Source organism: Girardinichthys multiradiatus, chromosome 3 (genome assembly GCF_021462225.1).
Source record: "Girardinichthys multiradiatus isolate DD_20200921_A chromosome 3, DD_fGirMul_XY1, whole genome shotgun sequence".
Taxonomy (NCBI): Eukaryota; Metazoa; Chordata; class Actinopteri; order Cyprinodontiformes; family Goodeidae; genus Girardinichthys; species Girardinichthys multiradiatus.
In genome coordinates this window covers 47,853,539-47,876,341 of record NC_061796.1, presented here as the reverse complement: position 1 = coordinate 47,876,341, position 22,803 = coordinate 47,853,539, and the positions used below count along the sequence as shown (strand labels likewise).

The following is a 22,803-nucleotide window of genomic DNA, read 5'->3' as shown; positions in this document are numbered from 1 at the left end:
CCAGCCTGGTTCCCGTCTCGTTCCTTTCTGGTCCCGACTGGTTCCCGTCTGGTTCATGACTAGTTCCAGCCTGGTTCCCGTCTGGTTCATGACTAGTTCTAGCCTGGTTCCCGTCTGGTTCCTTTCTGGTCCCTGACTGGTTCCCGTCTGGTTCATGACTAGTTCTAGCCTGGTTCCCATCTGGTTCCTTTCTGGTCCCCGACTGGTTCCCGTCTGGCTCATGACTAGTTCCAGACTGGTTCCCGTCTGGTTCCTTTCTGGTCCCCGATTGGTTACCGTCTGGTTCATGACTACTTCCAGCCTGGTACCCATCTGGTTCCTTTCTGGTCCCCGACTGGTTCCCGTCTGGTTCCTTTCTGGTCCCCGACTGGTTCCCGTCTGGTTCCTTTCTGGTCCCCGATTGGTTCCCGTCTGGTTCATGACTACTTCCAGCCTGGTTCCCATCTGGTTCCTTTCTGGTCCCCGACTGGTTCCCGTCTGGTTCCTTTCTGGTCCCCGACTGGTTCCCGTCTGGTTCCTTTCTGGTCCCCAATTGGTTCCCGTCTGGTTCATGACTACTTCCAGCCTGGTTCCCATCTGGTTCCTTTCTGGTCCCCGACTGGTTCCCGTCTGGTTCCCGTCTGGTTCCTGACTAGTTCCAGCCTGATTCCCGTCTGGTTCCTTTCTGGTCCCCGACTGGTTCATGACTAGTTCCAGCCTGATTCCCGTCTGGTTCATGACTAGTTCCAGCCTGGTTCCCGTCTGGTTCCTTTCTGGTTCCCGTCTGGTTCCTGACTAGTTCCAGCCTGATTGATTCCCGTCTGGTTCATGACTAGGTCCAGCCTGGTTCCCGTCTGGTTCCTTTCTGGTTCCTGACTAGTTCATGACTAGTTCCAGCCTGATTCCTTTCTGGTTCCTGACTAGTTCCAGCCTGGTTCCCATCTGGTTCCTTTCTGGTCCCCAACTGGTTCCCGTCTGGTTCATGACTAGTTCCAGCCTGATTCCCGTCTGGTTCCTTTCTGGTCCCCGACTGGTTCATGACTAGTTCCAGCCTGATTCCTTTCTGGTTCCTGACTAGTTCCAGCCTGGTTCCCATCTGGTTCCTTTCTGGTCCCCAACTGGTTCCCGTCTGGTTCATGACTAGTTCCAGCCTGGTTCCTGTCTCGTTCCTTTCTGGTCCCCAACTGGTTCCCGTCTGGTTCATGACTAGTTCCAGCCTGGTTCCGTCTGGTTCATGACTAGTTCCAGCCTGGTTCCCGTCTCGTTCCTTTCTGGTCCCCGACTGGTTCCCGTCTGGTTCATGACTAGTTCCAGCCTGGTTCCCGTCTCGTTCCTTTCTGGTCCCGACTGGTTCCCGTCTGGTTCATGACTAGTTCCAGCCTGGTTCCCGTCTGGTTCATGACTAGTTCTAGCCTGGTTCCTGTCTGGTTCCTTTCTGGTCCCTGACTGGTTCCCGTCTGGTTCATGACTAGTTCTAGCCTGGTTCCCATCTGGTTCCTTTCTGGTCCCCGACTGGTTCCCGTCTGGTTCATGACTAGTTCCAGACTGGTTCCCGTCTGGTTCCTTTCTGGTCCCCAACTGGTTCCCGTCTGGTTCATGACTAGTTCCAGCCTGATTCCCGTCTGGTTCCTTTCTGGTCCCCGACTGGTTCCCGTCTGGTTCCTTTCTGGTCCCCAATTGGTTCCCGTCTGGTTCATGACTACTTCCAGCCTGGTTCCCATCTGGTTCCCGTCTGGTTCCTGACTAGTTCCAGCCTGATTCCCGTCTGGTTCCTTTCTGGTCCCCGACTGGTTCATGACTAGTTCCAGCCTGATTCCCGTCTGGTTCATGACTAGTTCCAGCCTGATTCCCGTCTGGTTCATGACTAGTTCCAGCCTGGTTCCCGTCTGGTTCCTTTCTGGTTCCCGTCTGGTTCCTGACTAGTTCCAGCCTGATTGATTCCCGTCTGGTTCATGACTAGGTCCAGCCTGGTTCCCGTCTGGTTCCTTTCTGGTTCCTGACTAGTTCCAGCCTGGTTCCCATCTGGTTCCTTTCTGGTCCCCAACTGGTTCCCGTCTGGTTCATGACTAGTTCCAGCCTGATTCCCGTCTGGTTCCTTTCTGGTCCCCGACTGGTTCATGACTAGTTCCAGCCTGATTCCTTTCTGGTTCCTGACTAGTTCCAGCCTGGTTCCCATCTGGTTCCTTTCTGGTTCCCGTCTGGTTCATGACTAGTTCCAGCCTGGTTCCTGTCTCGTTCCTTTCTGGTCCCCAACTGGTTCCCGTCTGGTTCATGACTAGTTCCAGCCTGGTTCCCGTCTGGTTCCTTTCTGGTCCCCAACTGGTTCCCGTCTGGTTCATGACTAGTTCCAGCCTGGTTCCCGTCGGGTTCCTTTCTGGTCCCCGACTGGTTCATGACTAGTTCCAGCCTGGTTCCTGTCTGGTTCATGACTAGTTCCAGCCTGGTTCCCGTCTGGTTCCTTTCTGGTTCCTGACTAGTTCCAGCCTGGTTCCCATCTGGTTCCTTTCTGGTCCCCGACTGGTTCCCGACTGGTTCATGACTAGTTCCAGCCTGGTTCCCGTCTGGTTCATGACTAGTTCTAGCCTGGTTCCCGTCTGGTTCCTGACTAGTTCCAGCCTGGTTCCCATCTGGTTCCTTTCTGGTCCCCGACTGGTTCCCGTCTGGTTCCTTTCTGGTTCCCGTCTGGTTCATGACTAGTTCTAGCCTGGTTCCCGTCTGGTTCCTTTCTGGTTCCTGACTAGTTCCCGACTGGTTCCTTTCTGGTTCCCGTCTGGTTCATGACTAGTACTAGCCTGGTTCCCGTCTGGTTCCTTTCTGGTTCCCGTCTGGTTCATGACTAGTTCTAGCCTGGTTCCCGTCTGGTTCCTTTCTGGTCCCCGACTGGTTCCCGTCTGGTTCCTTTCTGGTTCCCGTCTGGTTCATGACTAGTTCTAGCCTGGTTCCCGTCTGGTTCCTTTCTGGTTCCCGTCTGGTTCATGACTAGTTCTAGCCTGGTTCCCGTCTGGTTCCTTTCTGGTTCCTGACTAGTTCCAGCCTGGTTCCCGTCTGGTTCCTTTCTCGTTCCTGACTAGTTCCAGCCTGGTTCCCATCTGGTTTCTTTCTGGTCCCCGACTGGTTCCCGTCTGGTTCCTTTCTGGTCCCTGACTGGTTCATGACTAGTTCCAGCCTGGTTCGTCGTACGCTGCATGTGAGGCAGTCGCTCAGTGGGGAAATACCAGAACGTGTTTCATTAATTTGAATATGTAACAGCAGGAGCTGATTCAGTGACTGCAAAACAAGCCCAGATCGTCAGCCCTGTTCTTCATTTAGATGCAGACCTGAGGTACAAAACTGTGAAATTCAAATTAAACCAGGATAAAATCAGGATAGAATTGGGTTAAAATCAGGAAAAAACTGAATAAAACCAGGATATAATTGACAGAAAAAGGCATAACATTAGAATACAATAAAATGATCTATAAATGGAATAAAATCCAGATTAAACTTATGATGAAAACAGTATAAAATAGGAATAAAACTCAGGAGCATTGGGAATAACCTGTCAGACTTCCGATGCGCGGTAAGGACCTTCTAACCCTTCCCAGCTGGATGCGATTTCACCAAGCTTCCTGGTTTTTTATTGACTTTGATCCTTTCATTTTGTTGAGGGAGGAACATGTGATGATTCAAGTTAAATCCTTATAAAACTGGGATTTGTTCTCTAGCTTGGAGACGGCGCTGGCTGTGTCAGATTGAGGGTTTTCAGCTGGAGGAAGCAGTTTCTGCTGGGAACCGTTTGCTTGCAGCCTTCTCCAGCTGTGTGTTGTTGCTTCTCTGCAGTTGGTTGTTGTCTGCCAGCGGGAAGAGTTGCTCCACCACTCGGCTGTGATGCTCAATCTGATGCCGATCTACCGTCTGCGGTCACTCCGTGGAAACAAAGAGAAGCTCTCCATTCAAACCAGCCTCAGCTGGGAACAGCGGCGCTGACCCAGTGGCTCATTGTGAGGTCTAAATGGAGGTGGAAGTGGCTGCTCTCTGAAGTCTTTCAGCTCCACAATAATACCACATTTATCAGACTCTTTGATCCGGATCCGCAGCGGGTCTAAACCCGAATACTGTTCTGAAACCTGCTGGATTTAGCGGTCCTTTAAACGGCGTCAGTCAGGAGTTTCCATCCATCCATCATGAACTTGAAGGTCTTCTGGGTTTTAAATTTGCAAGAGATTTTTTGTCCTGCTCTTTTTGCAGGCTGAAACGATTAAAGGACGTGTATAACTGCAGCGGTTTTAAAATAGGAGCCGGGTGCATACATACGGTCATTTGAAAAAATATTGATCTTTCTCCCATTCTTTTGTCGTCCAACCTCAAACTTCAAGGTATTTTATTGACGGGCCGACACAAAGTTGTGCAGAACTGTGAAGTGAAGCCCCCGAGTCAATCCTTTGTACAATCACCCTTTTCTCCAGTTAAAGCTGCAAGTCGAGGTGAGTCTTCAGCCACAGCTTCAAGCCTCTTACAGCTCAGGCTACATGTCCAGGGAGCTTCTCCTGCTGGAAGCTGAACCTCCACCCTGCTCTCAGGTTTTCTTCAGCCTCCAGCAGGTTTTCCTCCAGGATTGTCCTGGATTTAGCTCCATCAGTCTTCCCAACAACTCTGACCGCTTCCCTGTCCCTGCTGAAGGAAAGCTTCCCACAGCATGATGCTGCCACCACCATGTTTTACTAAGGATGGTGAGTTCAGAAGGATGTGCAGTGTTAGTTTTCACATGCATTTTGTATGTAGAACAAAAAGTTGAGTTTTGGTCTCATCTGACTGGTCTTTCCATCTTTATGCCCTGCTTTGTGTTGGTCTATCTTATATTTCTATAGAAACATAAAATTTTGTGGTTCAAATATAATTAAAAAAACCTGAATACTGTGAAAGAGACTGTATTGTGGGTCTGCTCTGGTCCACACAAGGTCAACACTAATGTGAAAACTACAGCTGCCAACAGTGAAAGAAAGTCCGATTAGTGCAGTGATGATTAGAAATGGCACCAAGCAGCTATAGAGTGCGGGATCCAACCAGAAGTTGCTGCTGCTTCAGGTTACAGGCTGTTGTTCAGGCGTCCCAGGTGACTCGGGTTGACGTCAGCTGACTCGTCCTCAGGCGTCCTGTTTCTCTCCAATGAGCCGTTAGACCCAGTCTGTGGGGAAGACAGGAAGCAGAAAATTTTCTTTACGGGAAGAATCAACATGTTCACACGGAACCAATTTAATCTGAACAACAACAACAGCTGTTGCTGCTCTGCAGAAAGGAAACCAATGATTGAACAAGAAATCAGACATGAAGTGGACATGTTCTGAAGCAGCAGGACATAAAGTTTCTCTGAAGTGTAACAAGAACCAGAGAAAATAGAGCTTAGATTAAAGGTTTTTTTCCCTCCTGACAAACCCAAGATGATTTTATTTGACTTCATGCTTGTACTGAAGCACATATATTCATATCGGTGCATCACTACTTTCATCCATAAATGGGAATAATCTTCTCCTTCCTTCATTTTCTGTTGGACTCCAAACAACGACGTCTCTTAAGGCACCGGCAGCACCCTTTCTCTTTTATGGTCACTGTTTGTTTATTTCATTGTTGTAATTTAACAATATTTTATTTATGTTACCACCCTTGGAATGGAGCATAGAGTGGTGCATCGTCTCCTCCACAGGTTGTTGTGAGCTGTCAGTCAGCTGTGTATGACGGCCAAATGGAGAAAATGTCACCCTGACGTTTTCCTTGGTCAAACTGACCTAATCAGCTGTTATTATATCTTTAAAGCAGCAGGAAGTCACCTCTGTCGTCCTAAGGGTGAAACCTGCTCAGCTATAATCCGTGACCCTTTGGTTCCCAGCTGCATATTCTGGAAGCACACACGCTCTGTAAACTGGCATGATCCACTTGTCTAATGTAAGTAACTAAATGATCCATTAATGCCAGTTAGTGGTTGTGGTTCATTGTGGAACTGTGATCAGACAGGGCCCTGTGATGCCTAAGTACACTGGCCCCTTGAATGAAAATGAGTGTCTAGGGAGGTGATTCAGTCCAAATCTGGAGATGGGTTTGGGCTAAGGCTGCAGGATATCATGAAAATATTTCATTACGATACTATTATTGAAAACTGTGACGACGACATAAATAGTTTAACCCACAACATCTCCATCATCCCCCTCGTGGTTCAGCATCTGTGCCACTAAAACTGTGGATCAGGCTTTTCCATTCATCTGGTCCGATATATTATCGACATGCAGGACAGTTATTATTAGTATCCGTATCCTATTAAATAGTGTCCAAGCAGTCGATATTGCATACACTGATGTTGCCACGACAATTGTACAGCTCTGGTTTGGGCTTTATGTTGTCATAATTCTGCTCTGAAGGACATTTTGTATTTCTAGACTCACTGACGCTTTGATTGGTTTAAAAAGATTAATAAAATCTTAAATTAATGTCTCAGATCAGGTTTGAACATCTCTGCATGCTCTTGCATGTTCTGGGCGTTTTACGGCTGCAGCGGCTCGTCGTTGCGGGTTCCTGGTGTGAATTTTCCCACAGTTCCCGGTTGATTGCCAAACTCGGCTGCCTGCCAGATGTGACTTTTCCTCTCAGCTGATTTTCCTAATATGGAAGCAGCAGCTCAGACTGAACATATGACTCTGGGGAATCCTGGGAGCAAACCCAGCTTCTTGGTTTGTGATGTATTTGACCTTTTCCAGCTATTATAAGTCATTTATGTTTCTGTTAACTGATTATTTTGCGGGATAAAAACCTTGAGATGCTCTGAAATATTTATGTTTCAAATTTACCATCTGGGACACTTGAAGGTGCCCCACACACAGAGTTCTGCTTCTGCTTGTCTGTCTTTGGTAGCCAGCTGTGGTTTTGTTCACGTGCACTGATTAGATCTTTGCATCTGCTAGCAAATGCATTCAGCGAGCTTCACTAACACCTCTGCTCGGTTTCTGCTGCAGAGGCTTCTCCTGTTGTGTAATATTACAATTTATTATATCAGGACATATAGAGATCATTTGCTTTTTATAATCCTTGCACCGAGGTAAATCCAACCTACAAAGATAAATGAGTTACAGATGTGTTGTGGTAAAGAGAAAGCAGCATCCAGAAGCTGCAGTCAGATGCATTAATGAACTGATCATCAGTTTGCTGCACTGCAGCATCCAGTTGTGCGTTAACTCAGTGCCACCTTGGAGCAGCAACACGCTCTGTCCATCGACCCGCAGTGGACATCCCAGCAGATTCATCCCAATGTCAGAGCGTTAAACTCAGGGAAATGACCAAAAGCCTGCAAAGGTTGTGAACAGATTAGACCAGAGTAGACATGTTTGACCATAATGCTCTGCACCATGGTAGGAGGAGCCAAAACAAAGCTTATCAGCACAAACCTTTCATTAACTATAAAACTCGATGGTGGAGCGTTCATGGTTTGGGCCAGTTCTGCAGCCACAGGACCAGGACTCCTTGCAGTCATCGAGTGGACCATGATCTCCTCTGTAGAGCAAAGTATTCTAGAGTCTAATGTGAGTCCATCTGTCCTACATCGGAAGCTTGATCCGAACCATCAACAGAACCATGATCCCAAACAGCTGATCTACAACAAAATAGCTGAAAAATAAAAGAAGGTGCTACATTGGTCCAGTCAAAGTCCAGGTCTCTTCTTGATTGAAATGTGCAGAAACCTCAATGAGGTTTGGGAAGAAGAGTGGCCCAAAATGTCTCCACCATGATGTGAGAGACTGATGAAGTCAGCAACCTGTTGATAATAAAAAATATTTCTACCTGCTGTCACAATCAGCCGAGGTTGCTCTCATCGCTCAGGTCCGGTTCCTTTCTGGCCGACTGGGCTTTGTTAACCAGCTGTTTCCTGAGAATGGCTTGCGGCTGCCAGCACGGATGCCGCCCCAGCTGCGAGTGAAGCAGAAATGCAGATAAATCTTGTTGTGAAAGTGTTGTTAATCTGCTCTGAACAAAATGGAGAAGCTACACGAGGGAAGCCGACTCCATCAGGAAGGTGTGGTGGAAACACTGTTGATAGTGAAGGTCTGTCAGATAACGTGACGTTATTGTTGGTATGTTGTGGCCATGACATCTTCAGTGTGTGTTGGTCTGTTGTTGTGGCTTCAGCATCAGTGTCTCTCTGTGATAAACCAGAGGAGGAAATTTGAGACCTTCTGGGTCATGTGTTTCTAGATATCTGCTTCTTGTTCCTTATTAGAATTCCTGACCCCAGTGGAAAAAACCTGGCATGACTTGTGAGGCACCTACAGGGAGGGAAACGCTTTCCAAAACATCATTGTGCTAAAATAGAAAACAGTTGTTTAGAGATGCAAACACTCAGACTGCATGCAGTCAAATGAGGAGACGACAAGCTCCAGAGAAACCTGAGAGGTTCCAGCTCTCACTTTATTCCTACATGTAACAAATTGGATTTATCTAACCGTTTTTTCCCACAGGGAGTCGGGACAATCGCATCCCACGGCTCCAAGATCAAACGCTTCTGGAGTAGGGTCAGAGGCCGGAAGACAAAAGGTCCTGTTGGTCTTGAATTACCTCAGAGATCTGGACTGGATCAAAGGAACAAAGACACCATTGACTAAGGAACTTGCTGATGTTGACGTGGAGACGTCCTTGGGCCGTGTTGGTTTTACCCTGATGTTTATAAGAGGAACTGTAGGGTTTTTGACTGTTGGGTTTGTTTATCGGTGCCTTTTATAGTGTTCAGCTGGGGAAGGTTTCTGCTGAGCTGAGAAGGTTTTGGAGTCAGATAGTGAAGGTTTTTGTTTTAACTATGGATTCTGAACCCTGTCTCTATCAGGGATCAACTGTGGGGCTGTTGGAGTTAATTTGGTGATGGCTTATTGAGATGTACTAGACAAATTGCTGATGTTTGGAAAAGAGATGCACAGAGAAATCAGGAGATTGAAGGTCTGCCAATGTTTAGATTGATTATCGCTGAGGATCTGGTCCGACGCTGATTAATCCCCTCTCTTTCCATGAACGCACCCTACTGAAGTACTACGCTAATAGAGGAAGCTCAGAGAGGAAACTGTATGTCTGGTTTATTCAGGCTATGAGAGAGAGAGGGACTTTCTGCAGATAACAGGAAGGCTGGAGCACAGTAAAGCTGATCTGTTTAATCCTTTGGTAATGCTAGGTTTGCTAACTGTGCTAATTGGCTCTAGAAGATGCTAAACTCTGAGCTCATTTCATCTGGGCTTTAAAAGACTGAACCCAAGGGGATGTGGTGTAGAGATAAAGCGTGTGCACCATATACAGAAGCCTTGACACGGTTGTTCGATTCCCAACCCCAGGACCTTTACTGCATGCCCCCCCTTCTGGCTCTGCCCATTTCCTGTCCATCAGCTGTGAAATAAAGGCAACTATTTCCACAGTAATCATCATAACAATCATCATAGACCCCGTTTTTAGCGACCGTTCCAACTCACACCCAGTGTGACGTCTCCTCTGCTCCTGCTGTAATTACTGATCACTCACAGCTGGACAGCTAGATGGAGATGTTTTCACTGCTATTTTTATATCATCTTGTGTTGTAGCTTCAGTTTAACTCCGTATCAGCACTTTAAAGATCCGAGATCAGGAATCGGGCCGTAAATTCTGACCAGTACTTCTCTACTTGCTGTTTTCATTTTCTGACTCATGACTTCAGAGTCACCTGATTCCTCTTTCTGCCTATAAACTCTGTTTTTGTGTCAGACTTCAGACCTGCAGCGGGTTAAAGGAATCAGTTCAGGAGTTCAGTTTGATCTGCTCTGTTTACCTTCCTCCTGCCCAGAAAGGTGGATGATGCAGAAGCTCCGCCCCCTGCCTTTTACTCTTCTGTTTTTTCTCCTTTGCTGCTCGCAGAGTTTCAGTCACGCTGCGGCGCTAACTCCTGCTCAGTGAGGCAACACGCTCTGCTATAAATACATGAATCATAGCTGGCAGCACAGAGTCTGGGTTTCTCATGCTGGACCATTTGCTGTTGACAGTTTGACAGTTCAGATCTGCTGCGTTTCTCTTCTGCTTTTCCACCACTCTGCTCTTTCTGGGATCTGACGGGAGATAACTCGACCTAACCCTATGGGAGACTTTTGGGGAGATATTGCCACTCAGAGGGTGGCCAGAGGGATCTCAGTGGTACGTATCTGCTGGTTCTTGGCTGTCAGGAACTCACTTTGTGTCTCGTGGTGTTGGACAGACAACAATGTGAGTTCAGTGTGTGGTTTGGGTCCCACAGAGGAGATCATTTTAAACCACACACCAAGCTAAAAGAGTAAGAAATGGAGGTTTTCAGCTTCATCTTGCAACATTTGAGGAAATGAGACTTGAGCAGAAGTGAAGCTATGTGTGCTGACAGAAACAAACATGCTGAAAAGACGTCGAGCCAAGATGGAGACAAAATGTCTCTTTTTCTGCCAAACAAAACGTTGGATCTTCTGTTATTTCTTTGAGCTTTTAAGACTTCCTGTTACTCGGAACCAAAACATCTGCAGTGTTTCTGCACCAGAAATAATGTGCAGAATATCAAGTCCCCTCAATGCAGATAAGAAAGGAACTTAAACCTAAAAATGACCTAATCATAATGTTGCTAAAGCCCCTATCTCCAATAATCTGCACCTACAACCATTTAACAGAACAGGAACATTAAAGAACCAGAACCTCATGAGTCAGATGGTTCAACCTAAGAAAACCCGAGTCATCCATTCAGATTGGCTGGCTCCAGCTGATCCAATAACATTCGGTCCTGGTCCAGTTCAAGCTGATCAGTTCAGATCTAGGACCAGTGGTCTATATGAATACATGTGGCTTTCTGAAGGTTTCTGAACTCGTTTGGATCAGAACCATGAGCTTCATCTGCTGGATGTCAGGCTGTTTTCTGTTGGGAAGCAGGTTGAGAAAAGCTTCAGCGTGAAGAACAAAGCAGACCATCTCACCTGCTTCATGGACCTCTGAGCATCCATTACCTTCATGGCTTTAAACTTAATCTCATTTTCCATATCGGTCTCTTCATTTAGATTTAGTTCCTAAATTTTAAGTTTATTTTAGTTCTGTATTTTATATTCATATTTATATTAATATTTTCCTGTTTTGGGGGTTTGTGGACTCTGCTGAGTTCATGCTCCAGTCTGTGGGCTGAGATGTTTGAGCAGGTCTGAAAACTGAACTCTGGACCAGGCCACCAGAGTCCATCCTCAGTCTGCTCTAAAAAATGGAAACAACGATTCATCACTTTGGAGCTTCAGCCTGCAGTTGATGAAGGAGCTGTAGTGATGAAGCTCTAAGAGCTGGAATGCAGGAGCTGCTGAGGTCAAATTTCATCACTTCTTCTTCCTCTCACTCTGTGATGATGACGATGATGGCAGGAAGGGAGGAATCTCCTGAGCCGTGAGGGAAATCTGTTTTATCATCAGATGAACGGGACGATCCTCTCTGGATGTGTGTCATAGTTGGAGCTCTGATGGAGCTTCTCTGCTGGGAACTTGTCCTGCAGTCATGTTCTTCACACAATGGAAGCTGTTTCATTGATTTGGACTTGGAGGATTTCTTGTCCTTTAAGGTCAATGGAAAGCTCAGCAAACTCCAGAGCTTTCTCCCTGTGTGACCATGATCCATGCTGGTCAATTATTGCTGGAAGCTGAATGAAAATTTCTGCTTCTCTGCAGTTTTGGACCCTTTCCATGTTAATTACTCTTCTGAGTGGTGATAGGTCTGGCAAAGGTGGCAGTTATCACAACATCTTCCAGAACTTTAGGATCTTTCCTTTGATTTATTTTAGAGCTGCACGATAAGGGGACATATTTAGTTGTAACACAACACTACAAATTCTGATAATGATCCAGTTATGACTAAACCACATTTTCCTGAAACTAGTCTTTCTTTACTATTTGCACAATCAGAGCTTTTCTACCAAAGACGTTCCAGTTCTTAACTGGTTCTCCAACAGACACGGTTTCCTTTTCTACCCCCTTGAGAGCCAAGTTATACCCGTCTAATTCATCAGCTGTTTATCCTCCACCTGTTTTATCCTGTTTCTAAGAGATCATCTGATCTGGATGATCCTGGTACCTTTTGGAGGTTTTCTCAGACAGGTCCCACTAGGAGGACCCTGGGCTATACATCTCCTCTGGCCTGGGAATGTCATGGGATTTCCCCGGAGGCTCTACAGAGTGTTGCTGGGAGGAGATGTGTTGATTCCCTCCTGGATCCTCGGATAGATGGATGGATGGTGTTTTTGGACCTACGTGACCTGTTAAATTTAATGGATCACTTCAAGTGAAGTGAAGTTATTTTGGGTTATTTCCTGGTTCTGACAACAACAAACGTTATAGATGTAGGTGGTGATACAACAATTCAGTGGATTTTAGAATCTCATCGAGTTCCAAAGCAAACACAGAAAAGTCCCCTGCTTCTATTTACTACAACCCAGATGGCTCAGTCAAAGTACCAGTGCTGTTAGGAGTTCCTCGTGCATGCCATGCTCTCAGCTGACTGGACTGAATCTGAGGGAACAAACAACCAAAGACTTTCAAAAAGCTTGGAGAACTGTTGATCCGGATCCGGTCCACTTTAAGATTACAGGATAGTCTGGATCAGGTTAAGAACAGCATTTCAGGATATTTATACCTGCTTTGTGGTTGGGAGAAAAGCCTGGACCCCTTTCACAAACATCTCAACATAGGGCTGTAGTTAAAACTTTACCACCTTCATGAGGACATGTGTTGATGTCTGTTCTGGGGAAAGAGGTCCAGTGTTGATCAGTGTGAGGTAGTATTTACATGGACATGCTATGATAAAGGTGTTCATTAATAGTTGGAGATGTCTATAGATGCTTAATAGAAATACAGTCTCTAACGCAGCCTGAACTGGTTCTGGTATCCTTAAATTGGGTATTATTGTTGATTATCGGTATCCTCTTCCTCATCTTGAGAACAGATGATTGAGTGATGAGCAGAATCAAACCTTGGATGGACGGGTTTATCTGTTCCCATGCTTGTTTCAGTCCAGTAAGAATGTACTGCTGAGACCCAGCAGCTTTCTCTCCATTAACCAGGACCTATTAACATCTGAAGATGATGCATCTCTCAGATCCTGTCAGGTCTCTAATGGATTTTCTTTCCTGTGTTTCTTGAAGACACAGCGGTCCAGTTGTAGACTGATTTTAGGTCTTACACATCTTGTTTTGCCTTAAAGTTTTCTTTCATGAAGACACACTGCAAACATGTTGATGTGTGAAGTTTTCAGAAACAGCTTTTTGTTGAAGCTACAACCATGTTAGTCAAGATGTTAGTGTTGGGATTGTGACAGGATGCTGAGAGACTCAGAAAAGATCCAGTTTAAAACGTTGAGTGGTTCTTAATGTGTGGAAACAGCTCTGGTTCCCCCAGCTCTGGTTCCCCCAGCTCTGGTTCCCCCAGCTCTGGTTCCCCCAGCTCTGGTTCCCCCAGCTCTGGTTCCCCCAGCTCTGGTTCCCCCGGCTCTGGTTCCCCCAGCTCTGGTTCCCCCAGCTCTGGTTCCCCCAGCTCTGGTTCCCCCAGCTCTGGTTCCCCCAACTCTGGTTCCCCCAGCTCTGGTTCCCCCAGCTCTGGTTCCCCCAGCTCTGGTTTCCCCAGCTCTGGTTCCCCCAGCTCTGGTTTCCCCAACTCTGGTTCCCCCAGCTCTGGTTCCCCCAGCTCTGGTTTCCCCAACTCTGGTTCCCCCAGCTCTGGTTCCCCCAGCTCTGGTTTCCCCAACTCTGGTTCCCCCAGCTCTGGTTCCCCCAGCTCTGGTTCCCCAGCTCTGGTTCCCCCAACTCTGGTTCCCCCAGCTCTGGTTCCCCCAGCTCTGATTCCCCAGCTCTGGTTCCCCCAACTCTGGTTCCCCCAGCTCTGGTTCCCCCAGCTCTGGTTCCCCCAGCTCTGGTTCCCCCAGCTCTGGTTCCCCCAGCTCTGGTTCCCCCAGCTCTGATTCCCCAGCTCTGGTTCCCCCAGCTCTGATTCCCCAGCTCTGGTTCCCCCAACTCTGGTTCCCCCAGCTCTGGTTTCCCCAGCTCTGGTTGGTAACTGAAGGTAAAAGGAGCAAAGTCCAAAGAAAACATCTGAAGGACTTCCAGAAGGCCTGGATAACCACCCATCCCTTCCATCAGTAGCAATCTTTAGGGTTCCTGAGAGTGAGAGAACCTAAGCTCTACAAGCAACCAGTGAATATAGTTAAAGGTCCTAAACTGGGTCCAGACTGAGATTGTTGTGGGTCTTGTAAGGCTGAATGAGAGCAGCTTGGCTGCAGTTTGACCTGTTGAATGTGTCCTGCAGGGCAACGATGAGGAGGCCGTGTTGGACCAGGGCAAGACCAGCTCCACCCTTCACACCAACTTTGAGAAGGAGGAACTGGAGAGTGAGTGTATATGTCTACACACACACACACACACACACACACACACACACAGCAGTGTAGTAAAGAACCTGCCGTCTGTATTTACAGCCAAAACACAAAGTGACAAATTGTGCCGACCGTATTTACACTTTCAGCTTTATGACTCTTGGATTGTTACTTTAAACAGCCAGAACCTCAGTGTTTACCGGACCTTCTTTGATTCCTTCATTTTGTGCTCCACCTCCAGCAGAAGTGCTCTTTAATCACAATGTCAATATATTTCTTTCCTATTTGTTTTATTGCAAAAGGTCATAAATGATTTCAGTCCTCACTAAATGCAGATTAACCTTTAAATGCCTGTTTTATCAATTAAAGGCAAGACTTTATTTATAAAGCACATTTCAGCCAAAGGGAACTCAAAGGGTTTATACATTAGAGTATATGCAAATACATAGGAGTTCATAACAACAAATTTTAAACAACATTAAAGTATTTTTAAAGAAGAAAACACATCGTTGAGACCTGTTTATCCAATGAAGCCAATATACGGTTCTGATCCTATTTGCACAAATTGGTAGATTTTCAGCGCTTGAAAACTTTTCAGAACATAAACAAAATTGATTTCCCTCTCTGAGTGTAGCAAAGGAATAAATATCGTATAAATACCGTTCACCGGAAAAGAGAAATTGAGATCCAAACGTTTTACCGGTTTGCATCAACGCATTTGAACTTATGCTTAAAGTTAAAAAACACATCAAATGTCCCAGAACCCAGGAAGGAGAGGTTTTCCCATCAGGACAGAAACACAGATGTTCATCAGGCCAGTTCTAATGAGGACCTGGGAGCTCTGACATTATTGAACAGCATAAACTCTGCACATATATGGAATAAATTCACACAATTTCTTAAAATACAAGAATTTATTAACAAAATAAGTCAACTCAAAGTCAAACATATTTCAATCAACAAACTCTTTACTTTGCTAAAACAATCCAACTAAACTACCAAGCAGAATTAAAGAATAATGAAGACTAATGGACTATGTACAATATAAACAAGTTGATTAAAGATGATTGATAATTATGACCAAAAGAGTGATGCAACATTACCATGAAATGTTTATGTTTGAGAACCAAGGATTATCTTGAAGAATCTGGAAATGAAGTTAAGTTAGTCTTGGAACCAACTTAGAAAATAATCAGCAACGTTTAGACAACCATTCACAATGCAAGATCAGATAAAATATTATTTTAATAAAATAATGTTTTAAATAATGATCTGCTGAATAAAACCAACCTTCTGGATGATCATTTCTCAATGGGGTCTCATTAGCTGCCTTTACTTATTGAAATAATATTTAAATAAATATTATTAAGGGAGTATTTTGGAAAAGAGCCAAATCTTTCTGGAGAAATGGGGCTTAATGGTGTTTACTTAGTTATCAACTTTAGTAAAATGATGTCAGGGACACATTATTTACTGATTGAAAACTAAACCTTTCTGGGTAAATATTATTTACCAGCTAGCACGTGTTCTTAGCTGTTAGCAGTTGACGCGAACAAAGAAGCTAATAGCTTAGCACCAGAAACAAACACACACCTTTAAAAAATACCGTCAATAAAAGGGTTAAAATGCATAAGCACGGACGGCGAGTTATGGCCGATCTTCTGTTTAAAATCACCCTTTAAATAAAGTTTGTCTTAACTTTAAAAACACACAAAGAACACAAACTGAACACGTGTGTTGCAGATAGCCTGCTAGCACCAAGATAGCTGAGTTCAACACAAACAAAACCAAACTTCATAAAATGAAAAACGTTTAGATCATTTCAACCTAAATATCTCTCTATTATTCTGCCCAAACACTTAACCTCATGAACTGTGGTGAGGAACGTTGTCCAAGGCGGAGAAGTTTGAAGAAGGTATCCACAGTGAACAATGGTTAGTTACAGCTAACCTCCTTAGCTGTGGGGAGTGGCGGCTGTTCTGTCGGCCGGTCTGTGAACAAACGGTTAGCTTCTAGCTAACCTCCGTGGCTGTGGATGAAAGACGGCCCGTTCTGTCCGCCAACCACTCTACATGTTACAGTTACCACGGTGATGGGGTCTCTGCTGTCTTCCTTCCAGACTGGGAGACGCTTCGCTCGGCTTCATAGAGACCGCTTCTCTGTAGGGAACTTCTCTGGGACAGTTTGCTTCTGCAGGCCTCAGAGAGAAAGTAAGCAACTCTTACACCTTAATTTCCCCGTTCATGAATGAAAATACCGGAAACACAGACAGTATTTCATTCGTACTTATCTTTGCATATGATCGATGATCGTATGACATCCTTGGATCCAGTTGAAGAGTTTATGTCTGTTTGCCAGCAAAGAGACATCAGCGCGCTGTTCCCCTCCTATCCCAATGATCACCGGTGGAAGAGGTCGGCTTGTTGGAGAGGGGGTGCTCTTATTCAGACAAGAGGCATCTGTCTGTTTCCTCAGTTGCTGGAAGTCAGTTAAATGCAATTTATTTTGAAAGTTCAGGAAAGTCTGTACCGGAGTTTAATGTTGAAATCAATGGCTGGGTCCCAACATAGTTAATGTGTCTTCCTCAGCAGTTTTAACCCTTCTGTTTTCTGTCAGGCCACAGAGCCGTGTACGTCGGCGTCCACGTCCCTCTGGGCCGCCAGAGCCGGAGGCGGCACCGTCACAGAGGACACAGACATCACCGGAGACGCCGGGACCGGGAGGACGGGCGAGAATCTCCGACGTACGGTCAGTATCAAATCGAGCTCATTCTGGAGATCTTTGATGGTGACACCGTGATGGAGAGTCTGACATGCTGCCTGCAGACACACCGTCTCAGAGGGTCCAGTTCCTCCTCGGCACAGAGGACGACGATGAGGAGCACATTCCTCACGACCTGTTCACCGAGCTGGACGAGCTCGCCTTCAGAGACGGAGAAGTCCAGGTGTGGAAGGAGACGGCCAGGTGAGGAGTTACTCAAAGTCTTCTGGGTCAAGAGTTCTGCAGGCTTTTGAAGTTCTGAGTTTTTCTGTATATTGTGGACCGGTGCTTACAACATGAGATGAAACCCATCCCCAGCAGAAGAACCGTAGCTGACAGGGATGTACTTCAGAAACGAGATGAAGTCCACACAGGAGCTTCATCCCTTCAGTTCAGCTTAAAGCATTTGAACCTCACTTTGGGTCCGTCTGCTTCGTTCTGTAGAAAAATACAATCAATGAGCCTGCATGGTCCAGAACCGAGCGTGGCCAAGGTTTGAAAATGTTCCTCAGACTGTTCCCACAGTTTTAAGTCATTTGCATGAGAAAGTGCCCCAGTGACTGTTTTCTCGTGCTGAGGAACTGCCCCTCCCCCCCATGTTGCTGTGCACTGTCAGACAGCTGGCTGAAACAAGACTTTCACACTGCCTTCTGTTATAAAAAGATAGATGAAAGTATTTGTGCTCATGAGAAACAGGAACAGTTGTGGTTTGGGAAGTAAAACGGTGCTGCGTCTCCGATCGATGCAACGCTGTTTTGAAACAGACTCTATTCAGCTGACTGCAGGATGAGCGGCTTAAAAGAAAGGAGTCGGCACATTCTGTTGGGATTGTAGATTAAATCCTCCATCTCATTTATTCTGATTAAAAAGCTGATTGAACGTGCCGGGCTGTCTTCAGGATGTATTGCTAAATGAGATGAAATTCAGAGAAGTGTTGATGATGCAGGAAGGTCAGTAGGTGCTGTATGAGGAGGTCCGGGTTGCGGTGATGGTGGTGCAGGACATGTAGAAGGACAGGGAGTCAGTGGTGAGGTGTGAGGTCGGAGTGAACGGCTGAAGGTGCCGAGGATCAACTCCAAGCTCCTGCTTGTTGGAGGTGATGATGTTGACAGATGAGGTCAAACTGGATCACAGCCCACACTGATCTGTAGTGAGCTGGTGGAGGACAGAAGCAGAGGGATGATCTGGAGAGAAGAAAGACGGAGTCCACGTGTGTAAATGAGGGAGGCGGGGCTTCTCCTGTTGGTACCTGCAGGGCGAGGAGCTTATTGGAGCTTTTTTGAGCTTTAGTTACTTCAGTTTTATCCACTGGGTTCACTTTTTTAATCTTTACTAGACCTGCTGACGAGCAGATTCATGGAGTGTTTGACGACATTAACCAAACAGAACCTGATGAACATGTCGGGTCATGTTTCCACTGCAGCATAACAGGGATGGACCTCGCTTCAGAGCCAAGTCTGAGACTATTTATAGATGTCAGGGAGAGGAGCTGCCTGCAGCCAGGAAATGTCAGACATGTGGAGAAGGAAGGTGCTGTCACTCATGGTGTTGGTTCTGTCCATGTTCAGGTGGCTGAAGTTTGAAGAGGACGTGGAGGATGGCGGCGAGCGTTGGAGTAAACCCTACGTGGCAACGCTCTCCCTGCACAGCTTGTTCGAGCTGCGCTCCTGCATCCTGAACGGCACTGTGCTGCTCGACATGAGAGCCAACTACATCGAGGAGATCGCAGGTCAGCAGTGCTGTGGACGAGCCGCACGCTCGCTCAAACATGTTAAAACATGCTTTGACCGACTTGTTCTCTTAAATAAAACTGACCTGCGGACCTTATAATCCTCCTCTCTCTCAGACATGGTGATCGACAGCATGCTGGCTTCTGGTCAGCTGGAGGAGGAGCTGCAGGAGAAGGTGAGAGCAGCCATTCTGAAGCGTCACCACCATCAGAACGAGAAGAAGCTGAGCAATCGCATCCCACTGGTTCGCTCCTTCGCTGACATAGGCAAGAAACACTCCGACTCCCACTTACTGGAACGTAACGGTGAGGGTCCGACGCTCCTGTCATCCTGCCTCTCACTGATTAAACCGTCTGATTCTCCGCTTTTTTAAAGCAGCTCACAGCTGACTTCACGGAACAGAAACCAGAAATTCATACAGACTTGGAGGTACTGATCCAGGTGGGTCAGCTGAAGATCCTAACCTTGGATTCTCCTGATTTTAAATTGATCATCAAGCCTCATAGTTCTGAGGTCATGTTGGGCTCCAATAAACAAAATCCAGTTAAAATCCAATTGGGGTCATGTGATCAAGGTCTGGTGATATTTGAGTCCAAATTTATTACATTTATTTCTTTGGGAAAATATTAACCCTTAATCAACTGATAAATAATGCTATTTATTCAGAATATTTCAATGCTTTTAGTTTCTGTAGCGTTTCATCAAACTGAGCTGCTCCTTTTCTCTGTCACACCTAAAATCTTTGGGTTCTTGTTGGTTCTGATGTTCTGTTTTCTATCTGACATCTCTGAGTTTTTGGTTTCAGTCGCCGGGCAGAGTTCAGTTCATTCTGTCCGAGCTGATTGGTCGAGGTAACGGGGTGACACGGCGTTGGGTGTCTGGTTGTAGCGTGTTGGCATGAACACGTGTGTGTCGGCCTGTGACTGTGTGATGGTGTGTTTAATGATCAACAGAAGCTGTTGTTTGATTGGATGCCATTAACCCGCCTGCTGAGTCGGCGAGTTAATGACCTGCTAACGTCTCATGACGAATGAACGCTTTGAGATCTGCTCCTATGGTTCTGCTGGCTTTACAGGAACACTGTAATGAAGCTGAGATCCTGTCGACTGTGTTCTGATCGTTAGTTTCATAAAGGTTTAAACTCATTCAAGACTTTTATTCGTTTATACAAACGGAAGAAAACTTTCAAAGATCTAAAACATCTCCTTTTATTTAATGACAGTCGAGATATCTTAGTTTGATCTCCTCAGCTTTATTTCATTTATAAGATGAACATTAAAAAAACTTTGGTTGATTCCAGCTTTTCTCAGTTTATATGAACATTATTAACCTTAAAAAGTGTTGTTTTATATAGATGCACATTAAAAACCAAATAAAAATGTAAACTTTTCCAGAGACTAGATTCTGGTCGGGAGCTCTTCATTTAGTGGAGGTTTTACACATGGTCTTCAGGTGGGACCAAATGATCACAAACACCTTCATCCTTGCATTCACTAACCTGACTGTGGAAACAAACAGGTCCATGAGGGAAAAACTCAATCATCATATTTCTCAGGAGCTCTCCCCAGGTCCACCTGGGGTACCCATAGGTGTTCCCAGACCAGAAGGGTTCTGCAGTATTTCCTGGAGGCGTCCTGATCAGATGGACCACCTCAACTTACTACTTTTGACGGGGAGGAGCAGCAGCTCTAAGCTCCCCCTGGATGATGGTGCTTCGGTCCTCGTCTCTAAGGCTGAACCCGGCCACCCTACAGAAAAAAATCAATTCAGTTTATTTATATAGCGCCAATTAACAACACGTCGTCTCAAGGCTCTTCACAAAGTCAGGTTTATATATTCCAATTAATCCTAACTATTGAACAGTGCAGTCAGATTCAGGGCTTTATATATGAGGAGGAGAATTTTAAATTATATTCTGGATTTAACAGGAAGCCAATGAAGGGAAGCTAAAATAGGAGAAATATGATCTCTCTTTTTAATTTTCATCAGAACTCTTGCTGCAGCATTTTGAATCAGCTGAAGGCTTTTAACTGCATTTTGTGGACATCCTGATAGTAAAGAATTACAATAATCCAGCCTTAAAGTAACAAATGCATGGACTAGTTTTTCAGCGTCACTCCTGGACAGGATATTTCTAATTCTGGCAATATTCTGGAGATGAAAGAAGGAAATCCTAGAAACCTGTTTAATATAGGATTTAAATGACATTAAAAAAGTTAATTATCGCTTCTGGGTCTTTTAGTAATGATCCATATCTGAGGACCATAGATGATGGTAGTAAATGGAGCAGTAAATCCAGAACTCACCCTCCAGATGAGGACCTTCATTACTGCAGATGGAGCTCTACCAGCTCCATCCTTCAGTCAGTCAGACCTGAAGGGAGCTGACTTTCATCCCGGCTTCTTCACACTGGGCTGGGGATGTACACGCAGCTCCGGCTTTGGTGAAACATAGACCAGATGCCCGCCGCCTTCCTGCAGTAACGTTCCTGCTGCAGTTTCAATCAGATTTCTCCAGCAACTCTCCAGGGATAAAGATCTGGTCCTGTGTTCCACAGCCTAGATCAGTCGCTCTGCTCCTCCTGAATCTGAGGTTGGACTTCACAAAGGAAAGAAATGAAAGCTGCTGAAAGGAGCCAGTTGAAGAGGGCATCTGGTAAGGATGCCTGCTGGACAAAATGTCCCACTGGAGAAAGACCAAACGAAACCCCAAATTTTACTGGAAAGGTAATCTGGGAAAGTCTCAGATGAGCTGGAGAGATGGTCTGCCAGCTCCTCTCAGATGAAGGGTAGAAGATATCTGACACAAGATAAAAATATTTAAATAAAAATTTGCTCCAAATAAATATTCATTTTGTTCTTCTGTGATTCTAATGGATCTCCACTGAGGAGGTTATCCTGGTGGAAACACATCTTGCATCCCTAACAATAAAGTTCTGAGTAGATCTTTGACTGCCCCGTAAACGCAGAATAAAGGTGTTTTATTCGGTTTAACTGGGATCAGGAAGTTAATGGGAAATAAATCCGTTGTCATAGAAACCCAGATCTTTGTGATGCTGTGAAACGCCTGGTTTGTGTGTTTGCATGAAACGCTTTGACTCAATATTCAGAATCGACTCAGTTGATCTTTGCTCGATGGTCAGCATCTTCCTCCTTCTTCCTCCTCTCTCCAGGGGAGGGCCTCTCCTCTTCGCGGCTTTCTCTCCTCCTTCGCTCCTCTCAGGCCTCCATCGACACCTCCCCCGTCCCCCCGTGTGTCCCAGGTGTTTGGGCGCCTCCTCTCTAGCCCCTCCTCCTTTCCTCACATCGCTCCCGCCCTTTACTGTCAGGACCGGCACAGGTCGGAGCCCTGCCCGCCGGGACTGACCCTGCCTCTTCATGGCCTCTCCCCTTCAGAAGGAGCGCCGCGACGCTGCTCTGCCCCGGAGAAGCTGACAGGAGGAGATGGGATTCCAGAGGTGGTGGTTTTCCCTCCTGAAGAGGAGGAGGTATTTCACATGGATGAAGGACAGGAGCTGCAGGATCCTGAAAGCCAAACAGGCAAATAAGAGGCATGGCATTCCAGACGTTCCACGCTGCTCCTACTAACATCCAGCTCTCAGTGATGCATGCTCAGCTTTGGGTTTAAACATTTAAACCAACAATTTAAAACAACTCAGTTCTGAAAATGCAGTCCGGTTCTGCTTATCCAGTTCTCCTGTCAGACTCAGGTGGTTCAGTTCTGATCCAGATCCAGTTACTGAACTAGTTTTTTGTTGTTCGATGAAATAAGAATTACATTTCTGATGGAGAATGGATCAGCTCCAACTGTTCACTGGTTCAGATTCTGGGACCGATGAAGACCAGTACCATGCTGAATGTTTTCAACACGGTTATTCATCCAGAACTTTAAAAAACAACAAAATCTGCATTAAAAACTCTTCACAGCGATGATTTATCAAAAGGCAAAATGTCAT

At 45.9% G+C, this 22,803-nt stretch overlaps 1 protein-coding gene across 3 annotated transcripts in view; it reads left to right on the top strand.

Moving 5' to 3' along the window:
• The window catches only part of LOC124865288 (sodium bicarbonate cotransporter 3-like), a 41,650-nt gene that overhangs the window by 3,176 nt on the left and 15,671 nt on the right, over positions 1-22,803 (top strand). The window contains exons 1-6 of one of the 3 annotated variants that reach the window (XM_047360267.1): positions 9,946-10,140; positions 14,292-14,373; positions 16,975-17,106; positions 17,184-17,322; positions 18,687-18,847; positions 18,965-19,114. In XM_047360267.1, coding sequence (XP_047216223.1) covers positions 10,084-10,140; positions 14,292-14,373; positions 16,975-17,106; positions 17,184-17,322; positions 18,687-18,847; positions 18,965-19,114 — 721 coding nt within the window. In that variant the 5' untranslated portion in view covers positions 9,946-10,083. Of the gene's footprint in view, positions 1-9,945; positions 10,141-14,291; positions 14,374-16,974; positions 17,107-17,183; positions 17,323-18,686; positions 18,848-18,964; positions 19,154-22,803 lie in introns of those variants that run through there. The other 2 variants (XM_047360265.1, XM_047360266.1) reach the window with 2 other exon arrangements.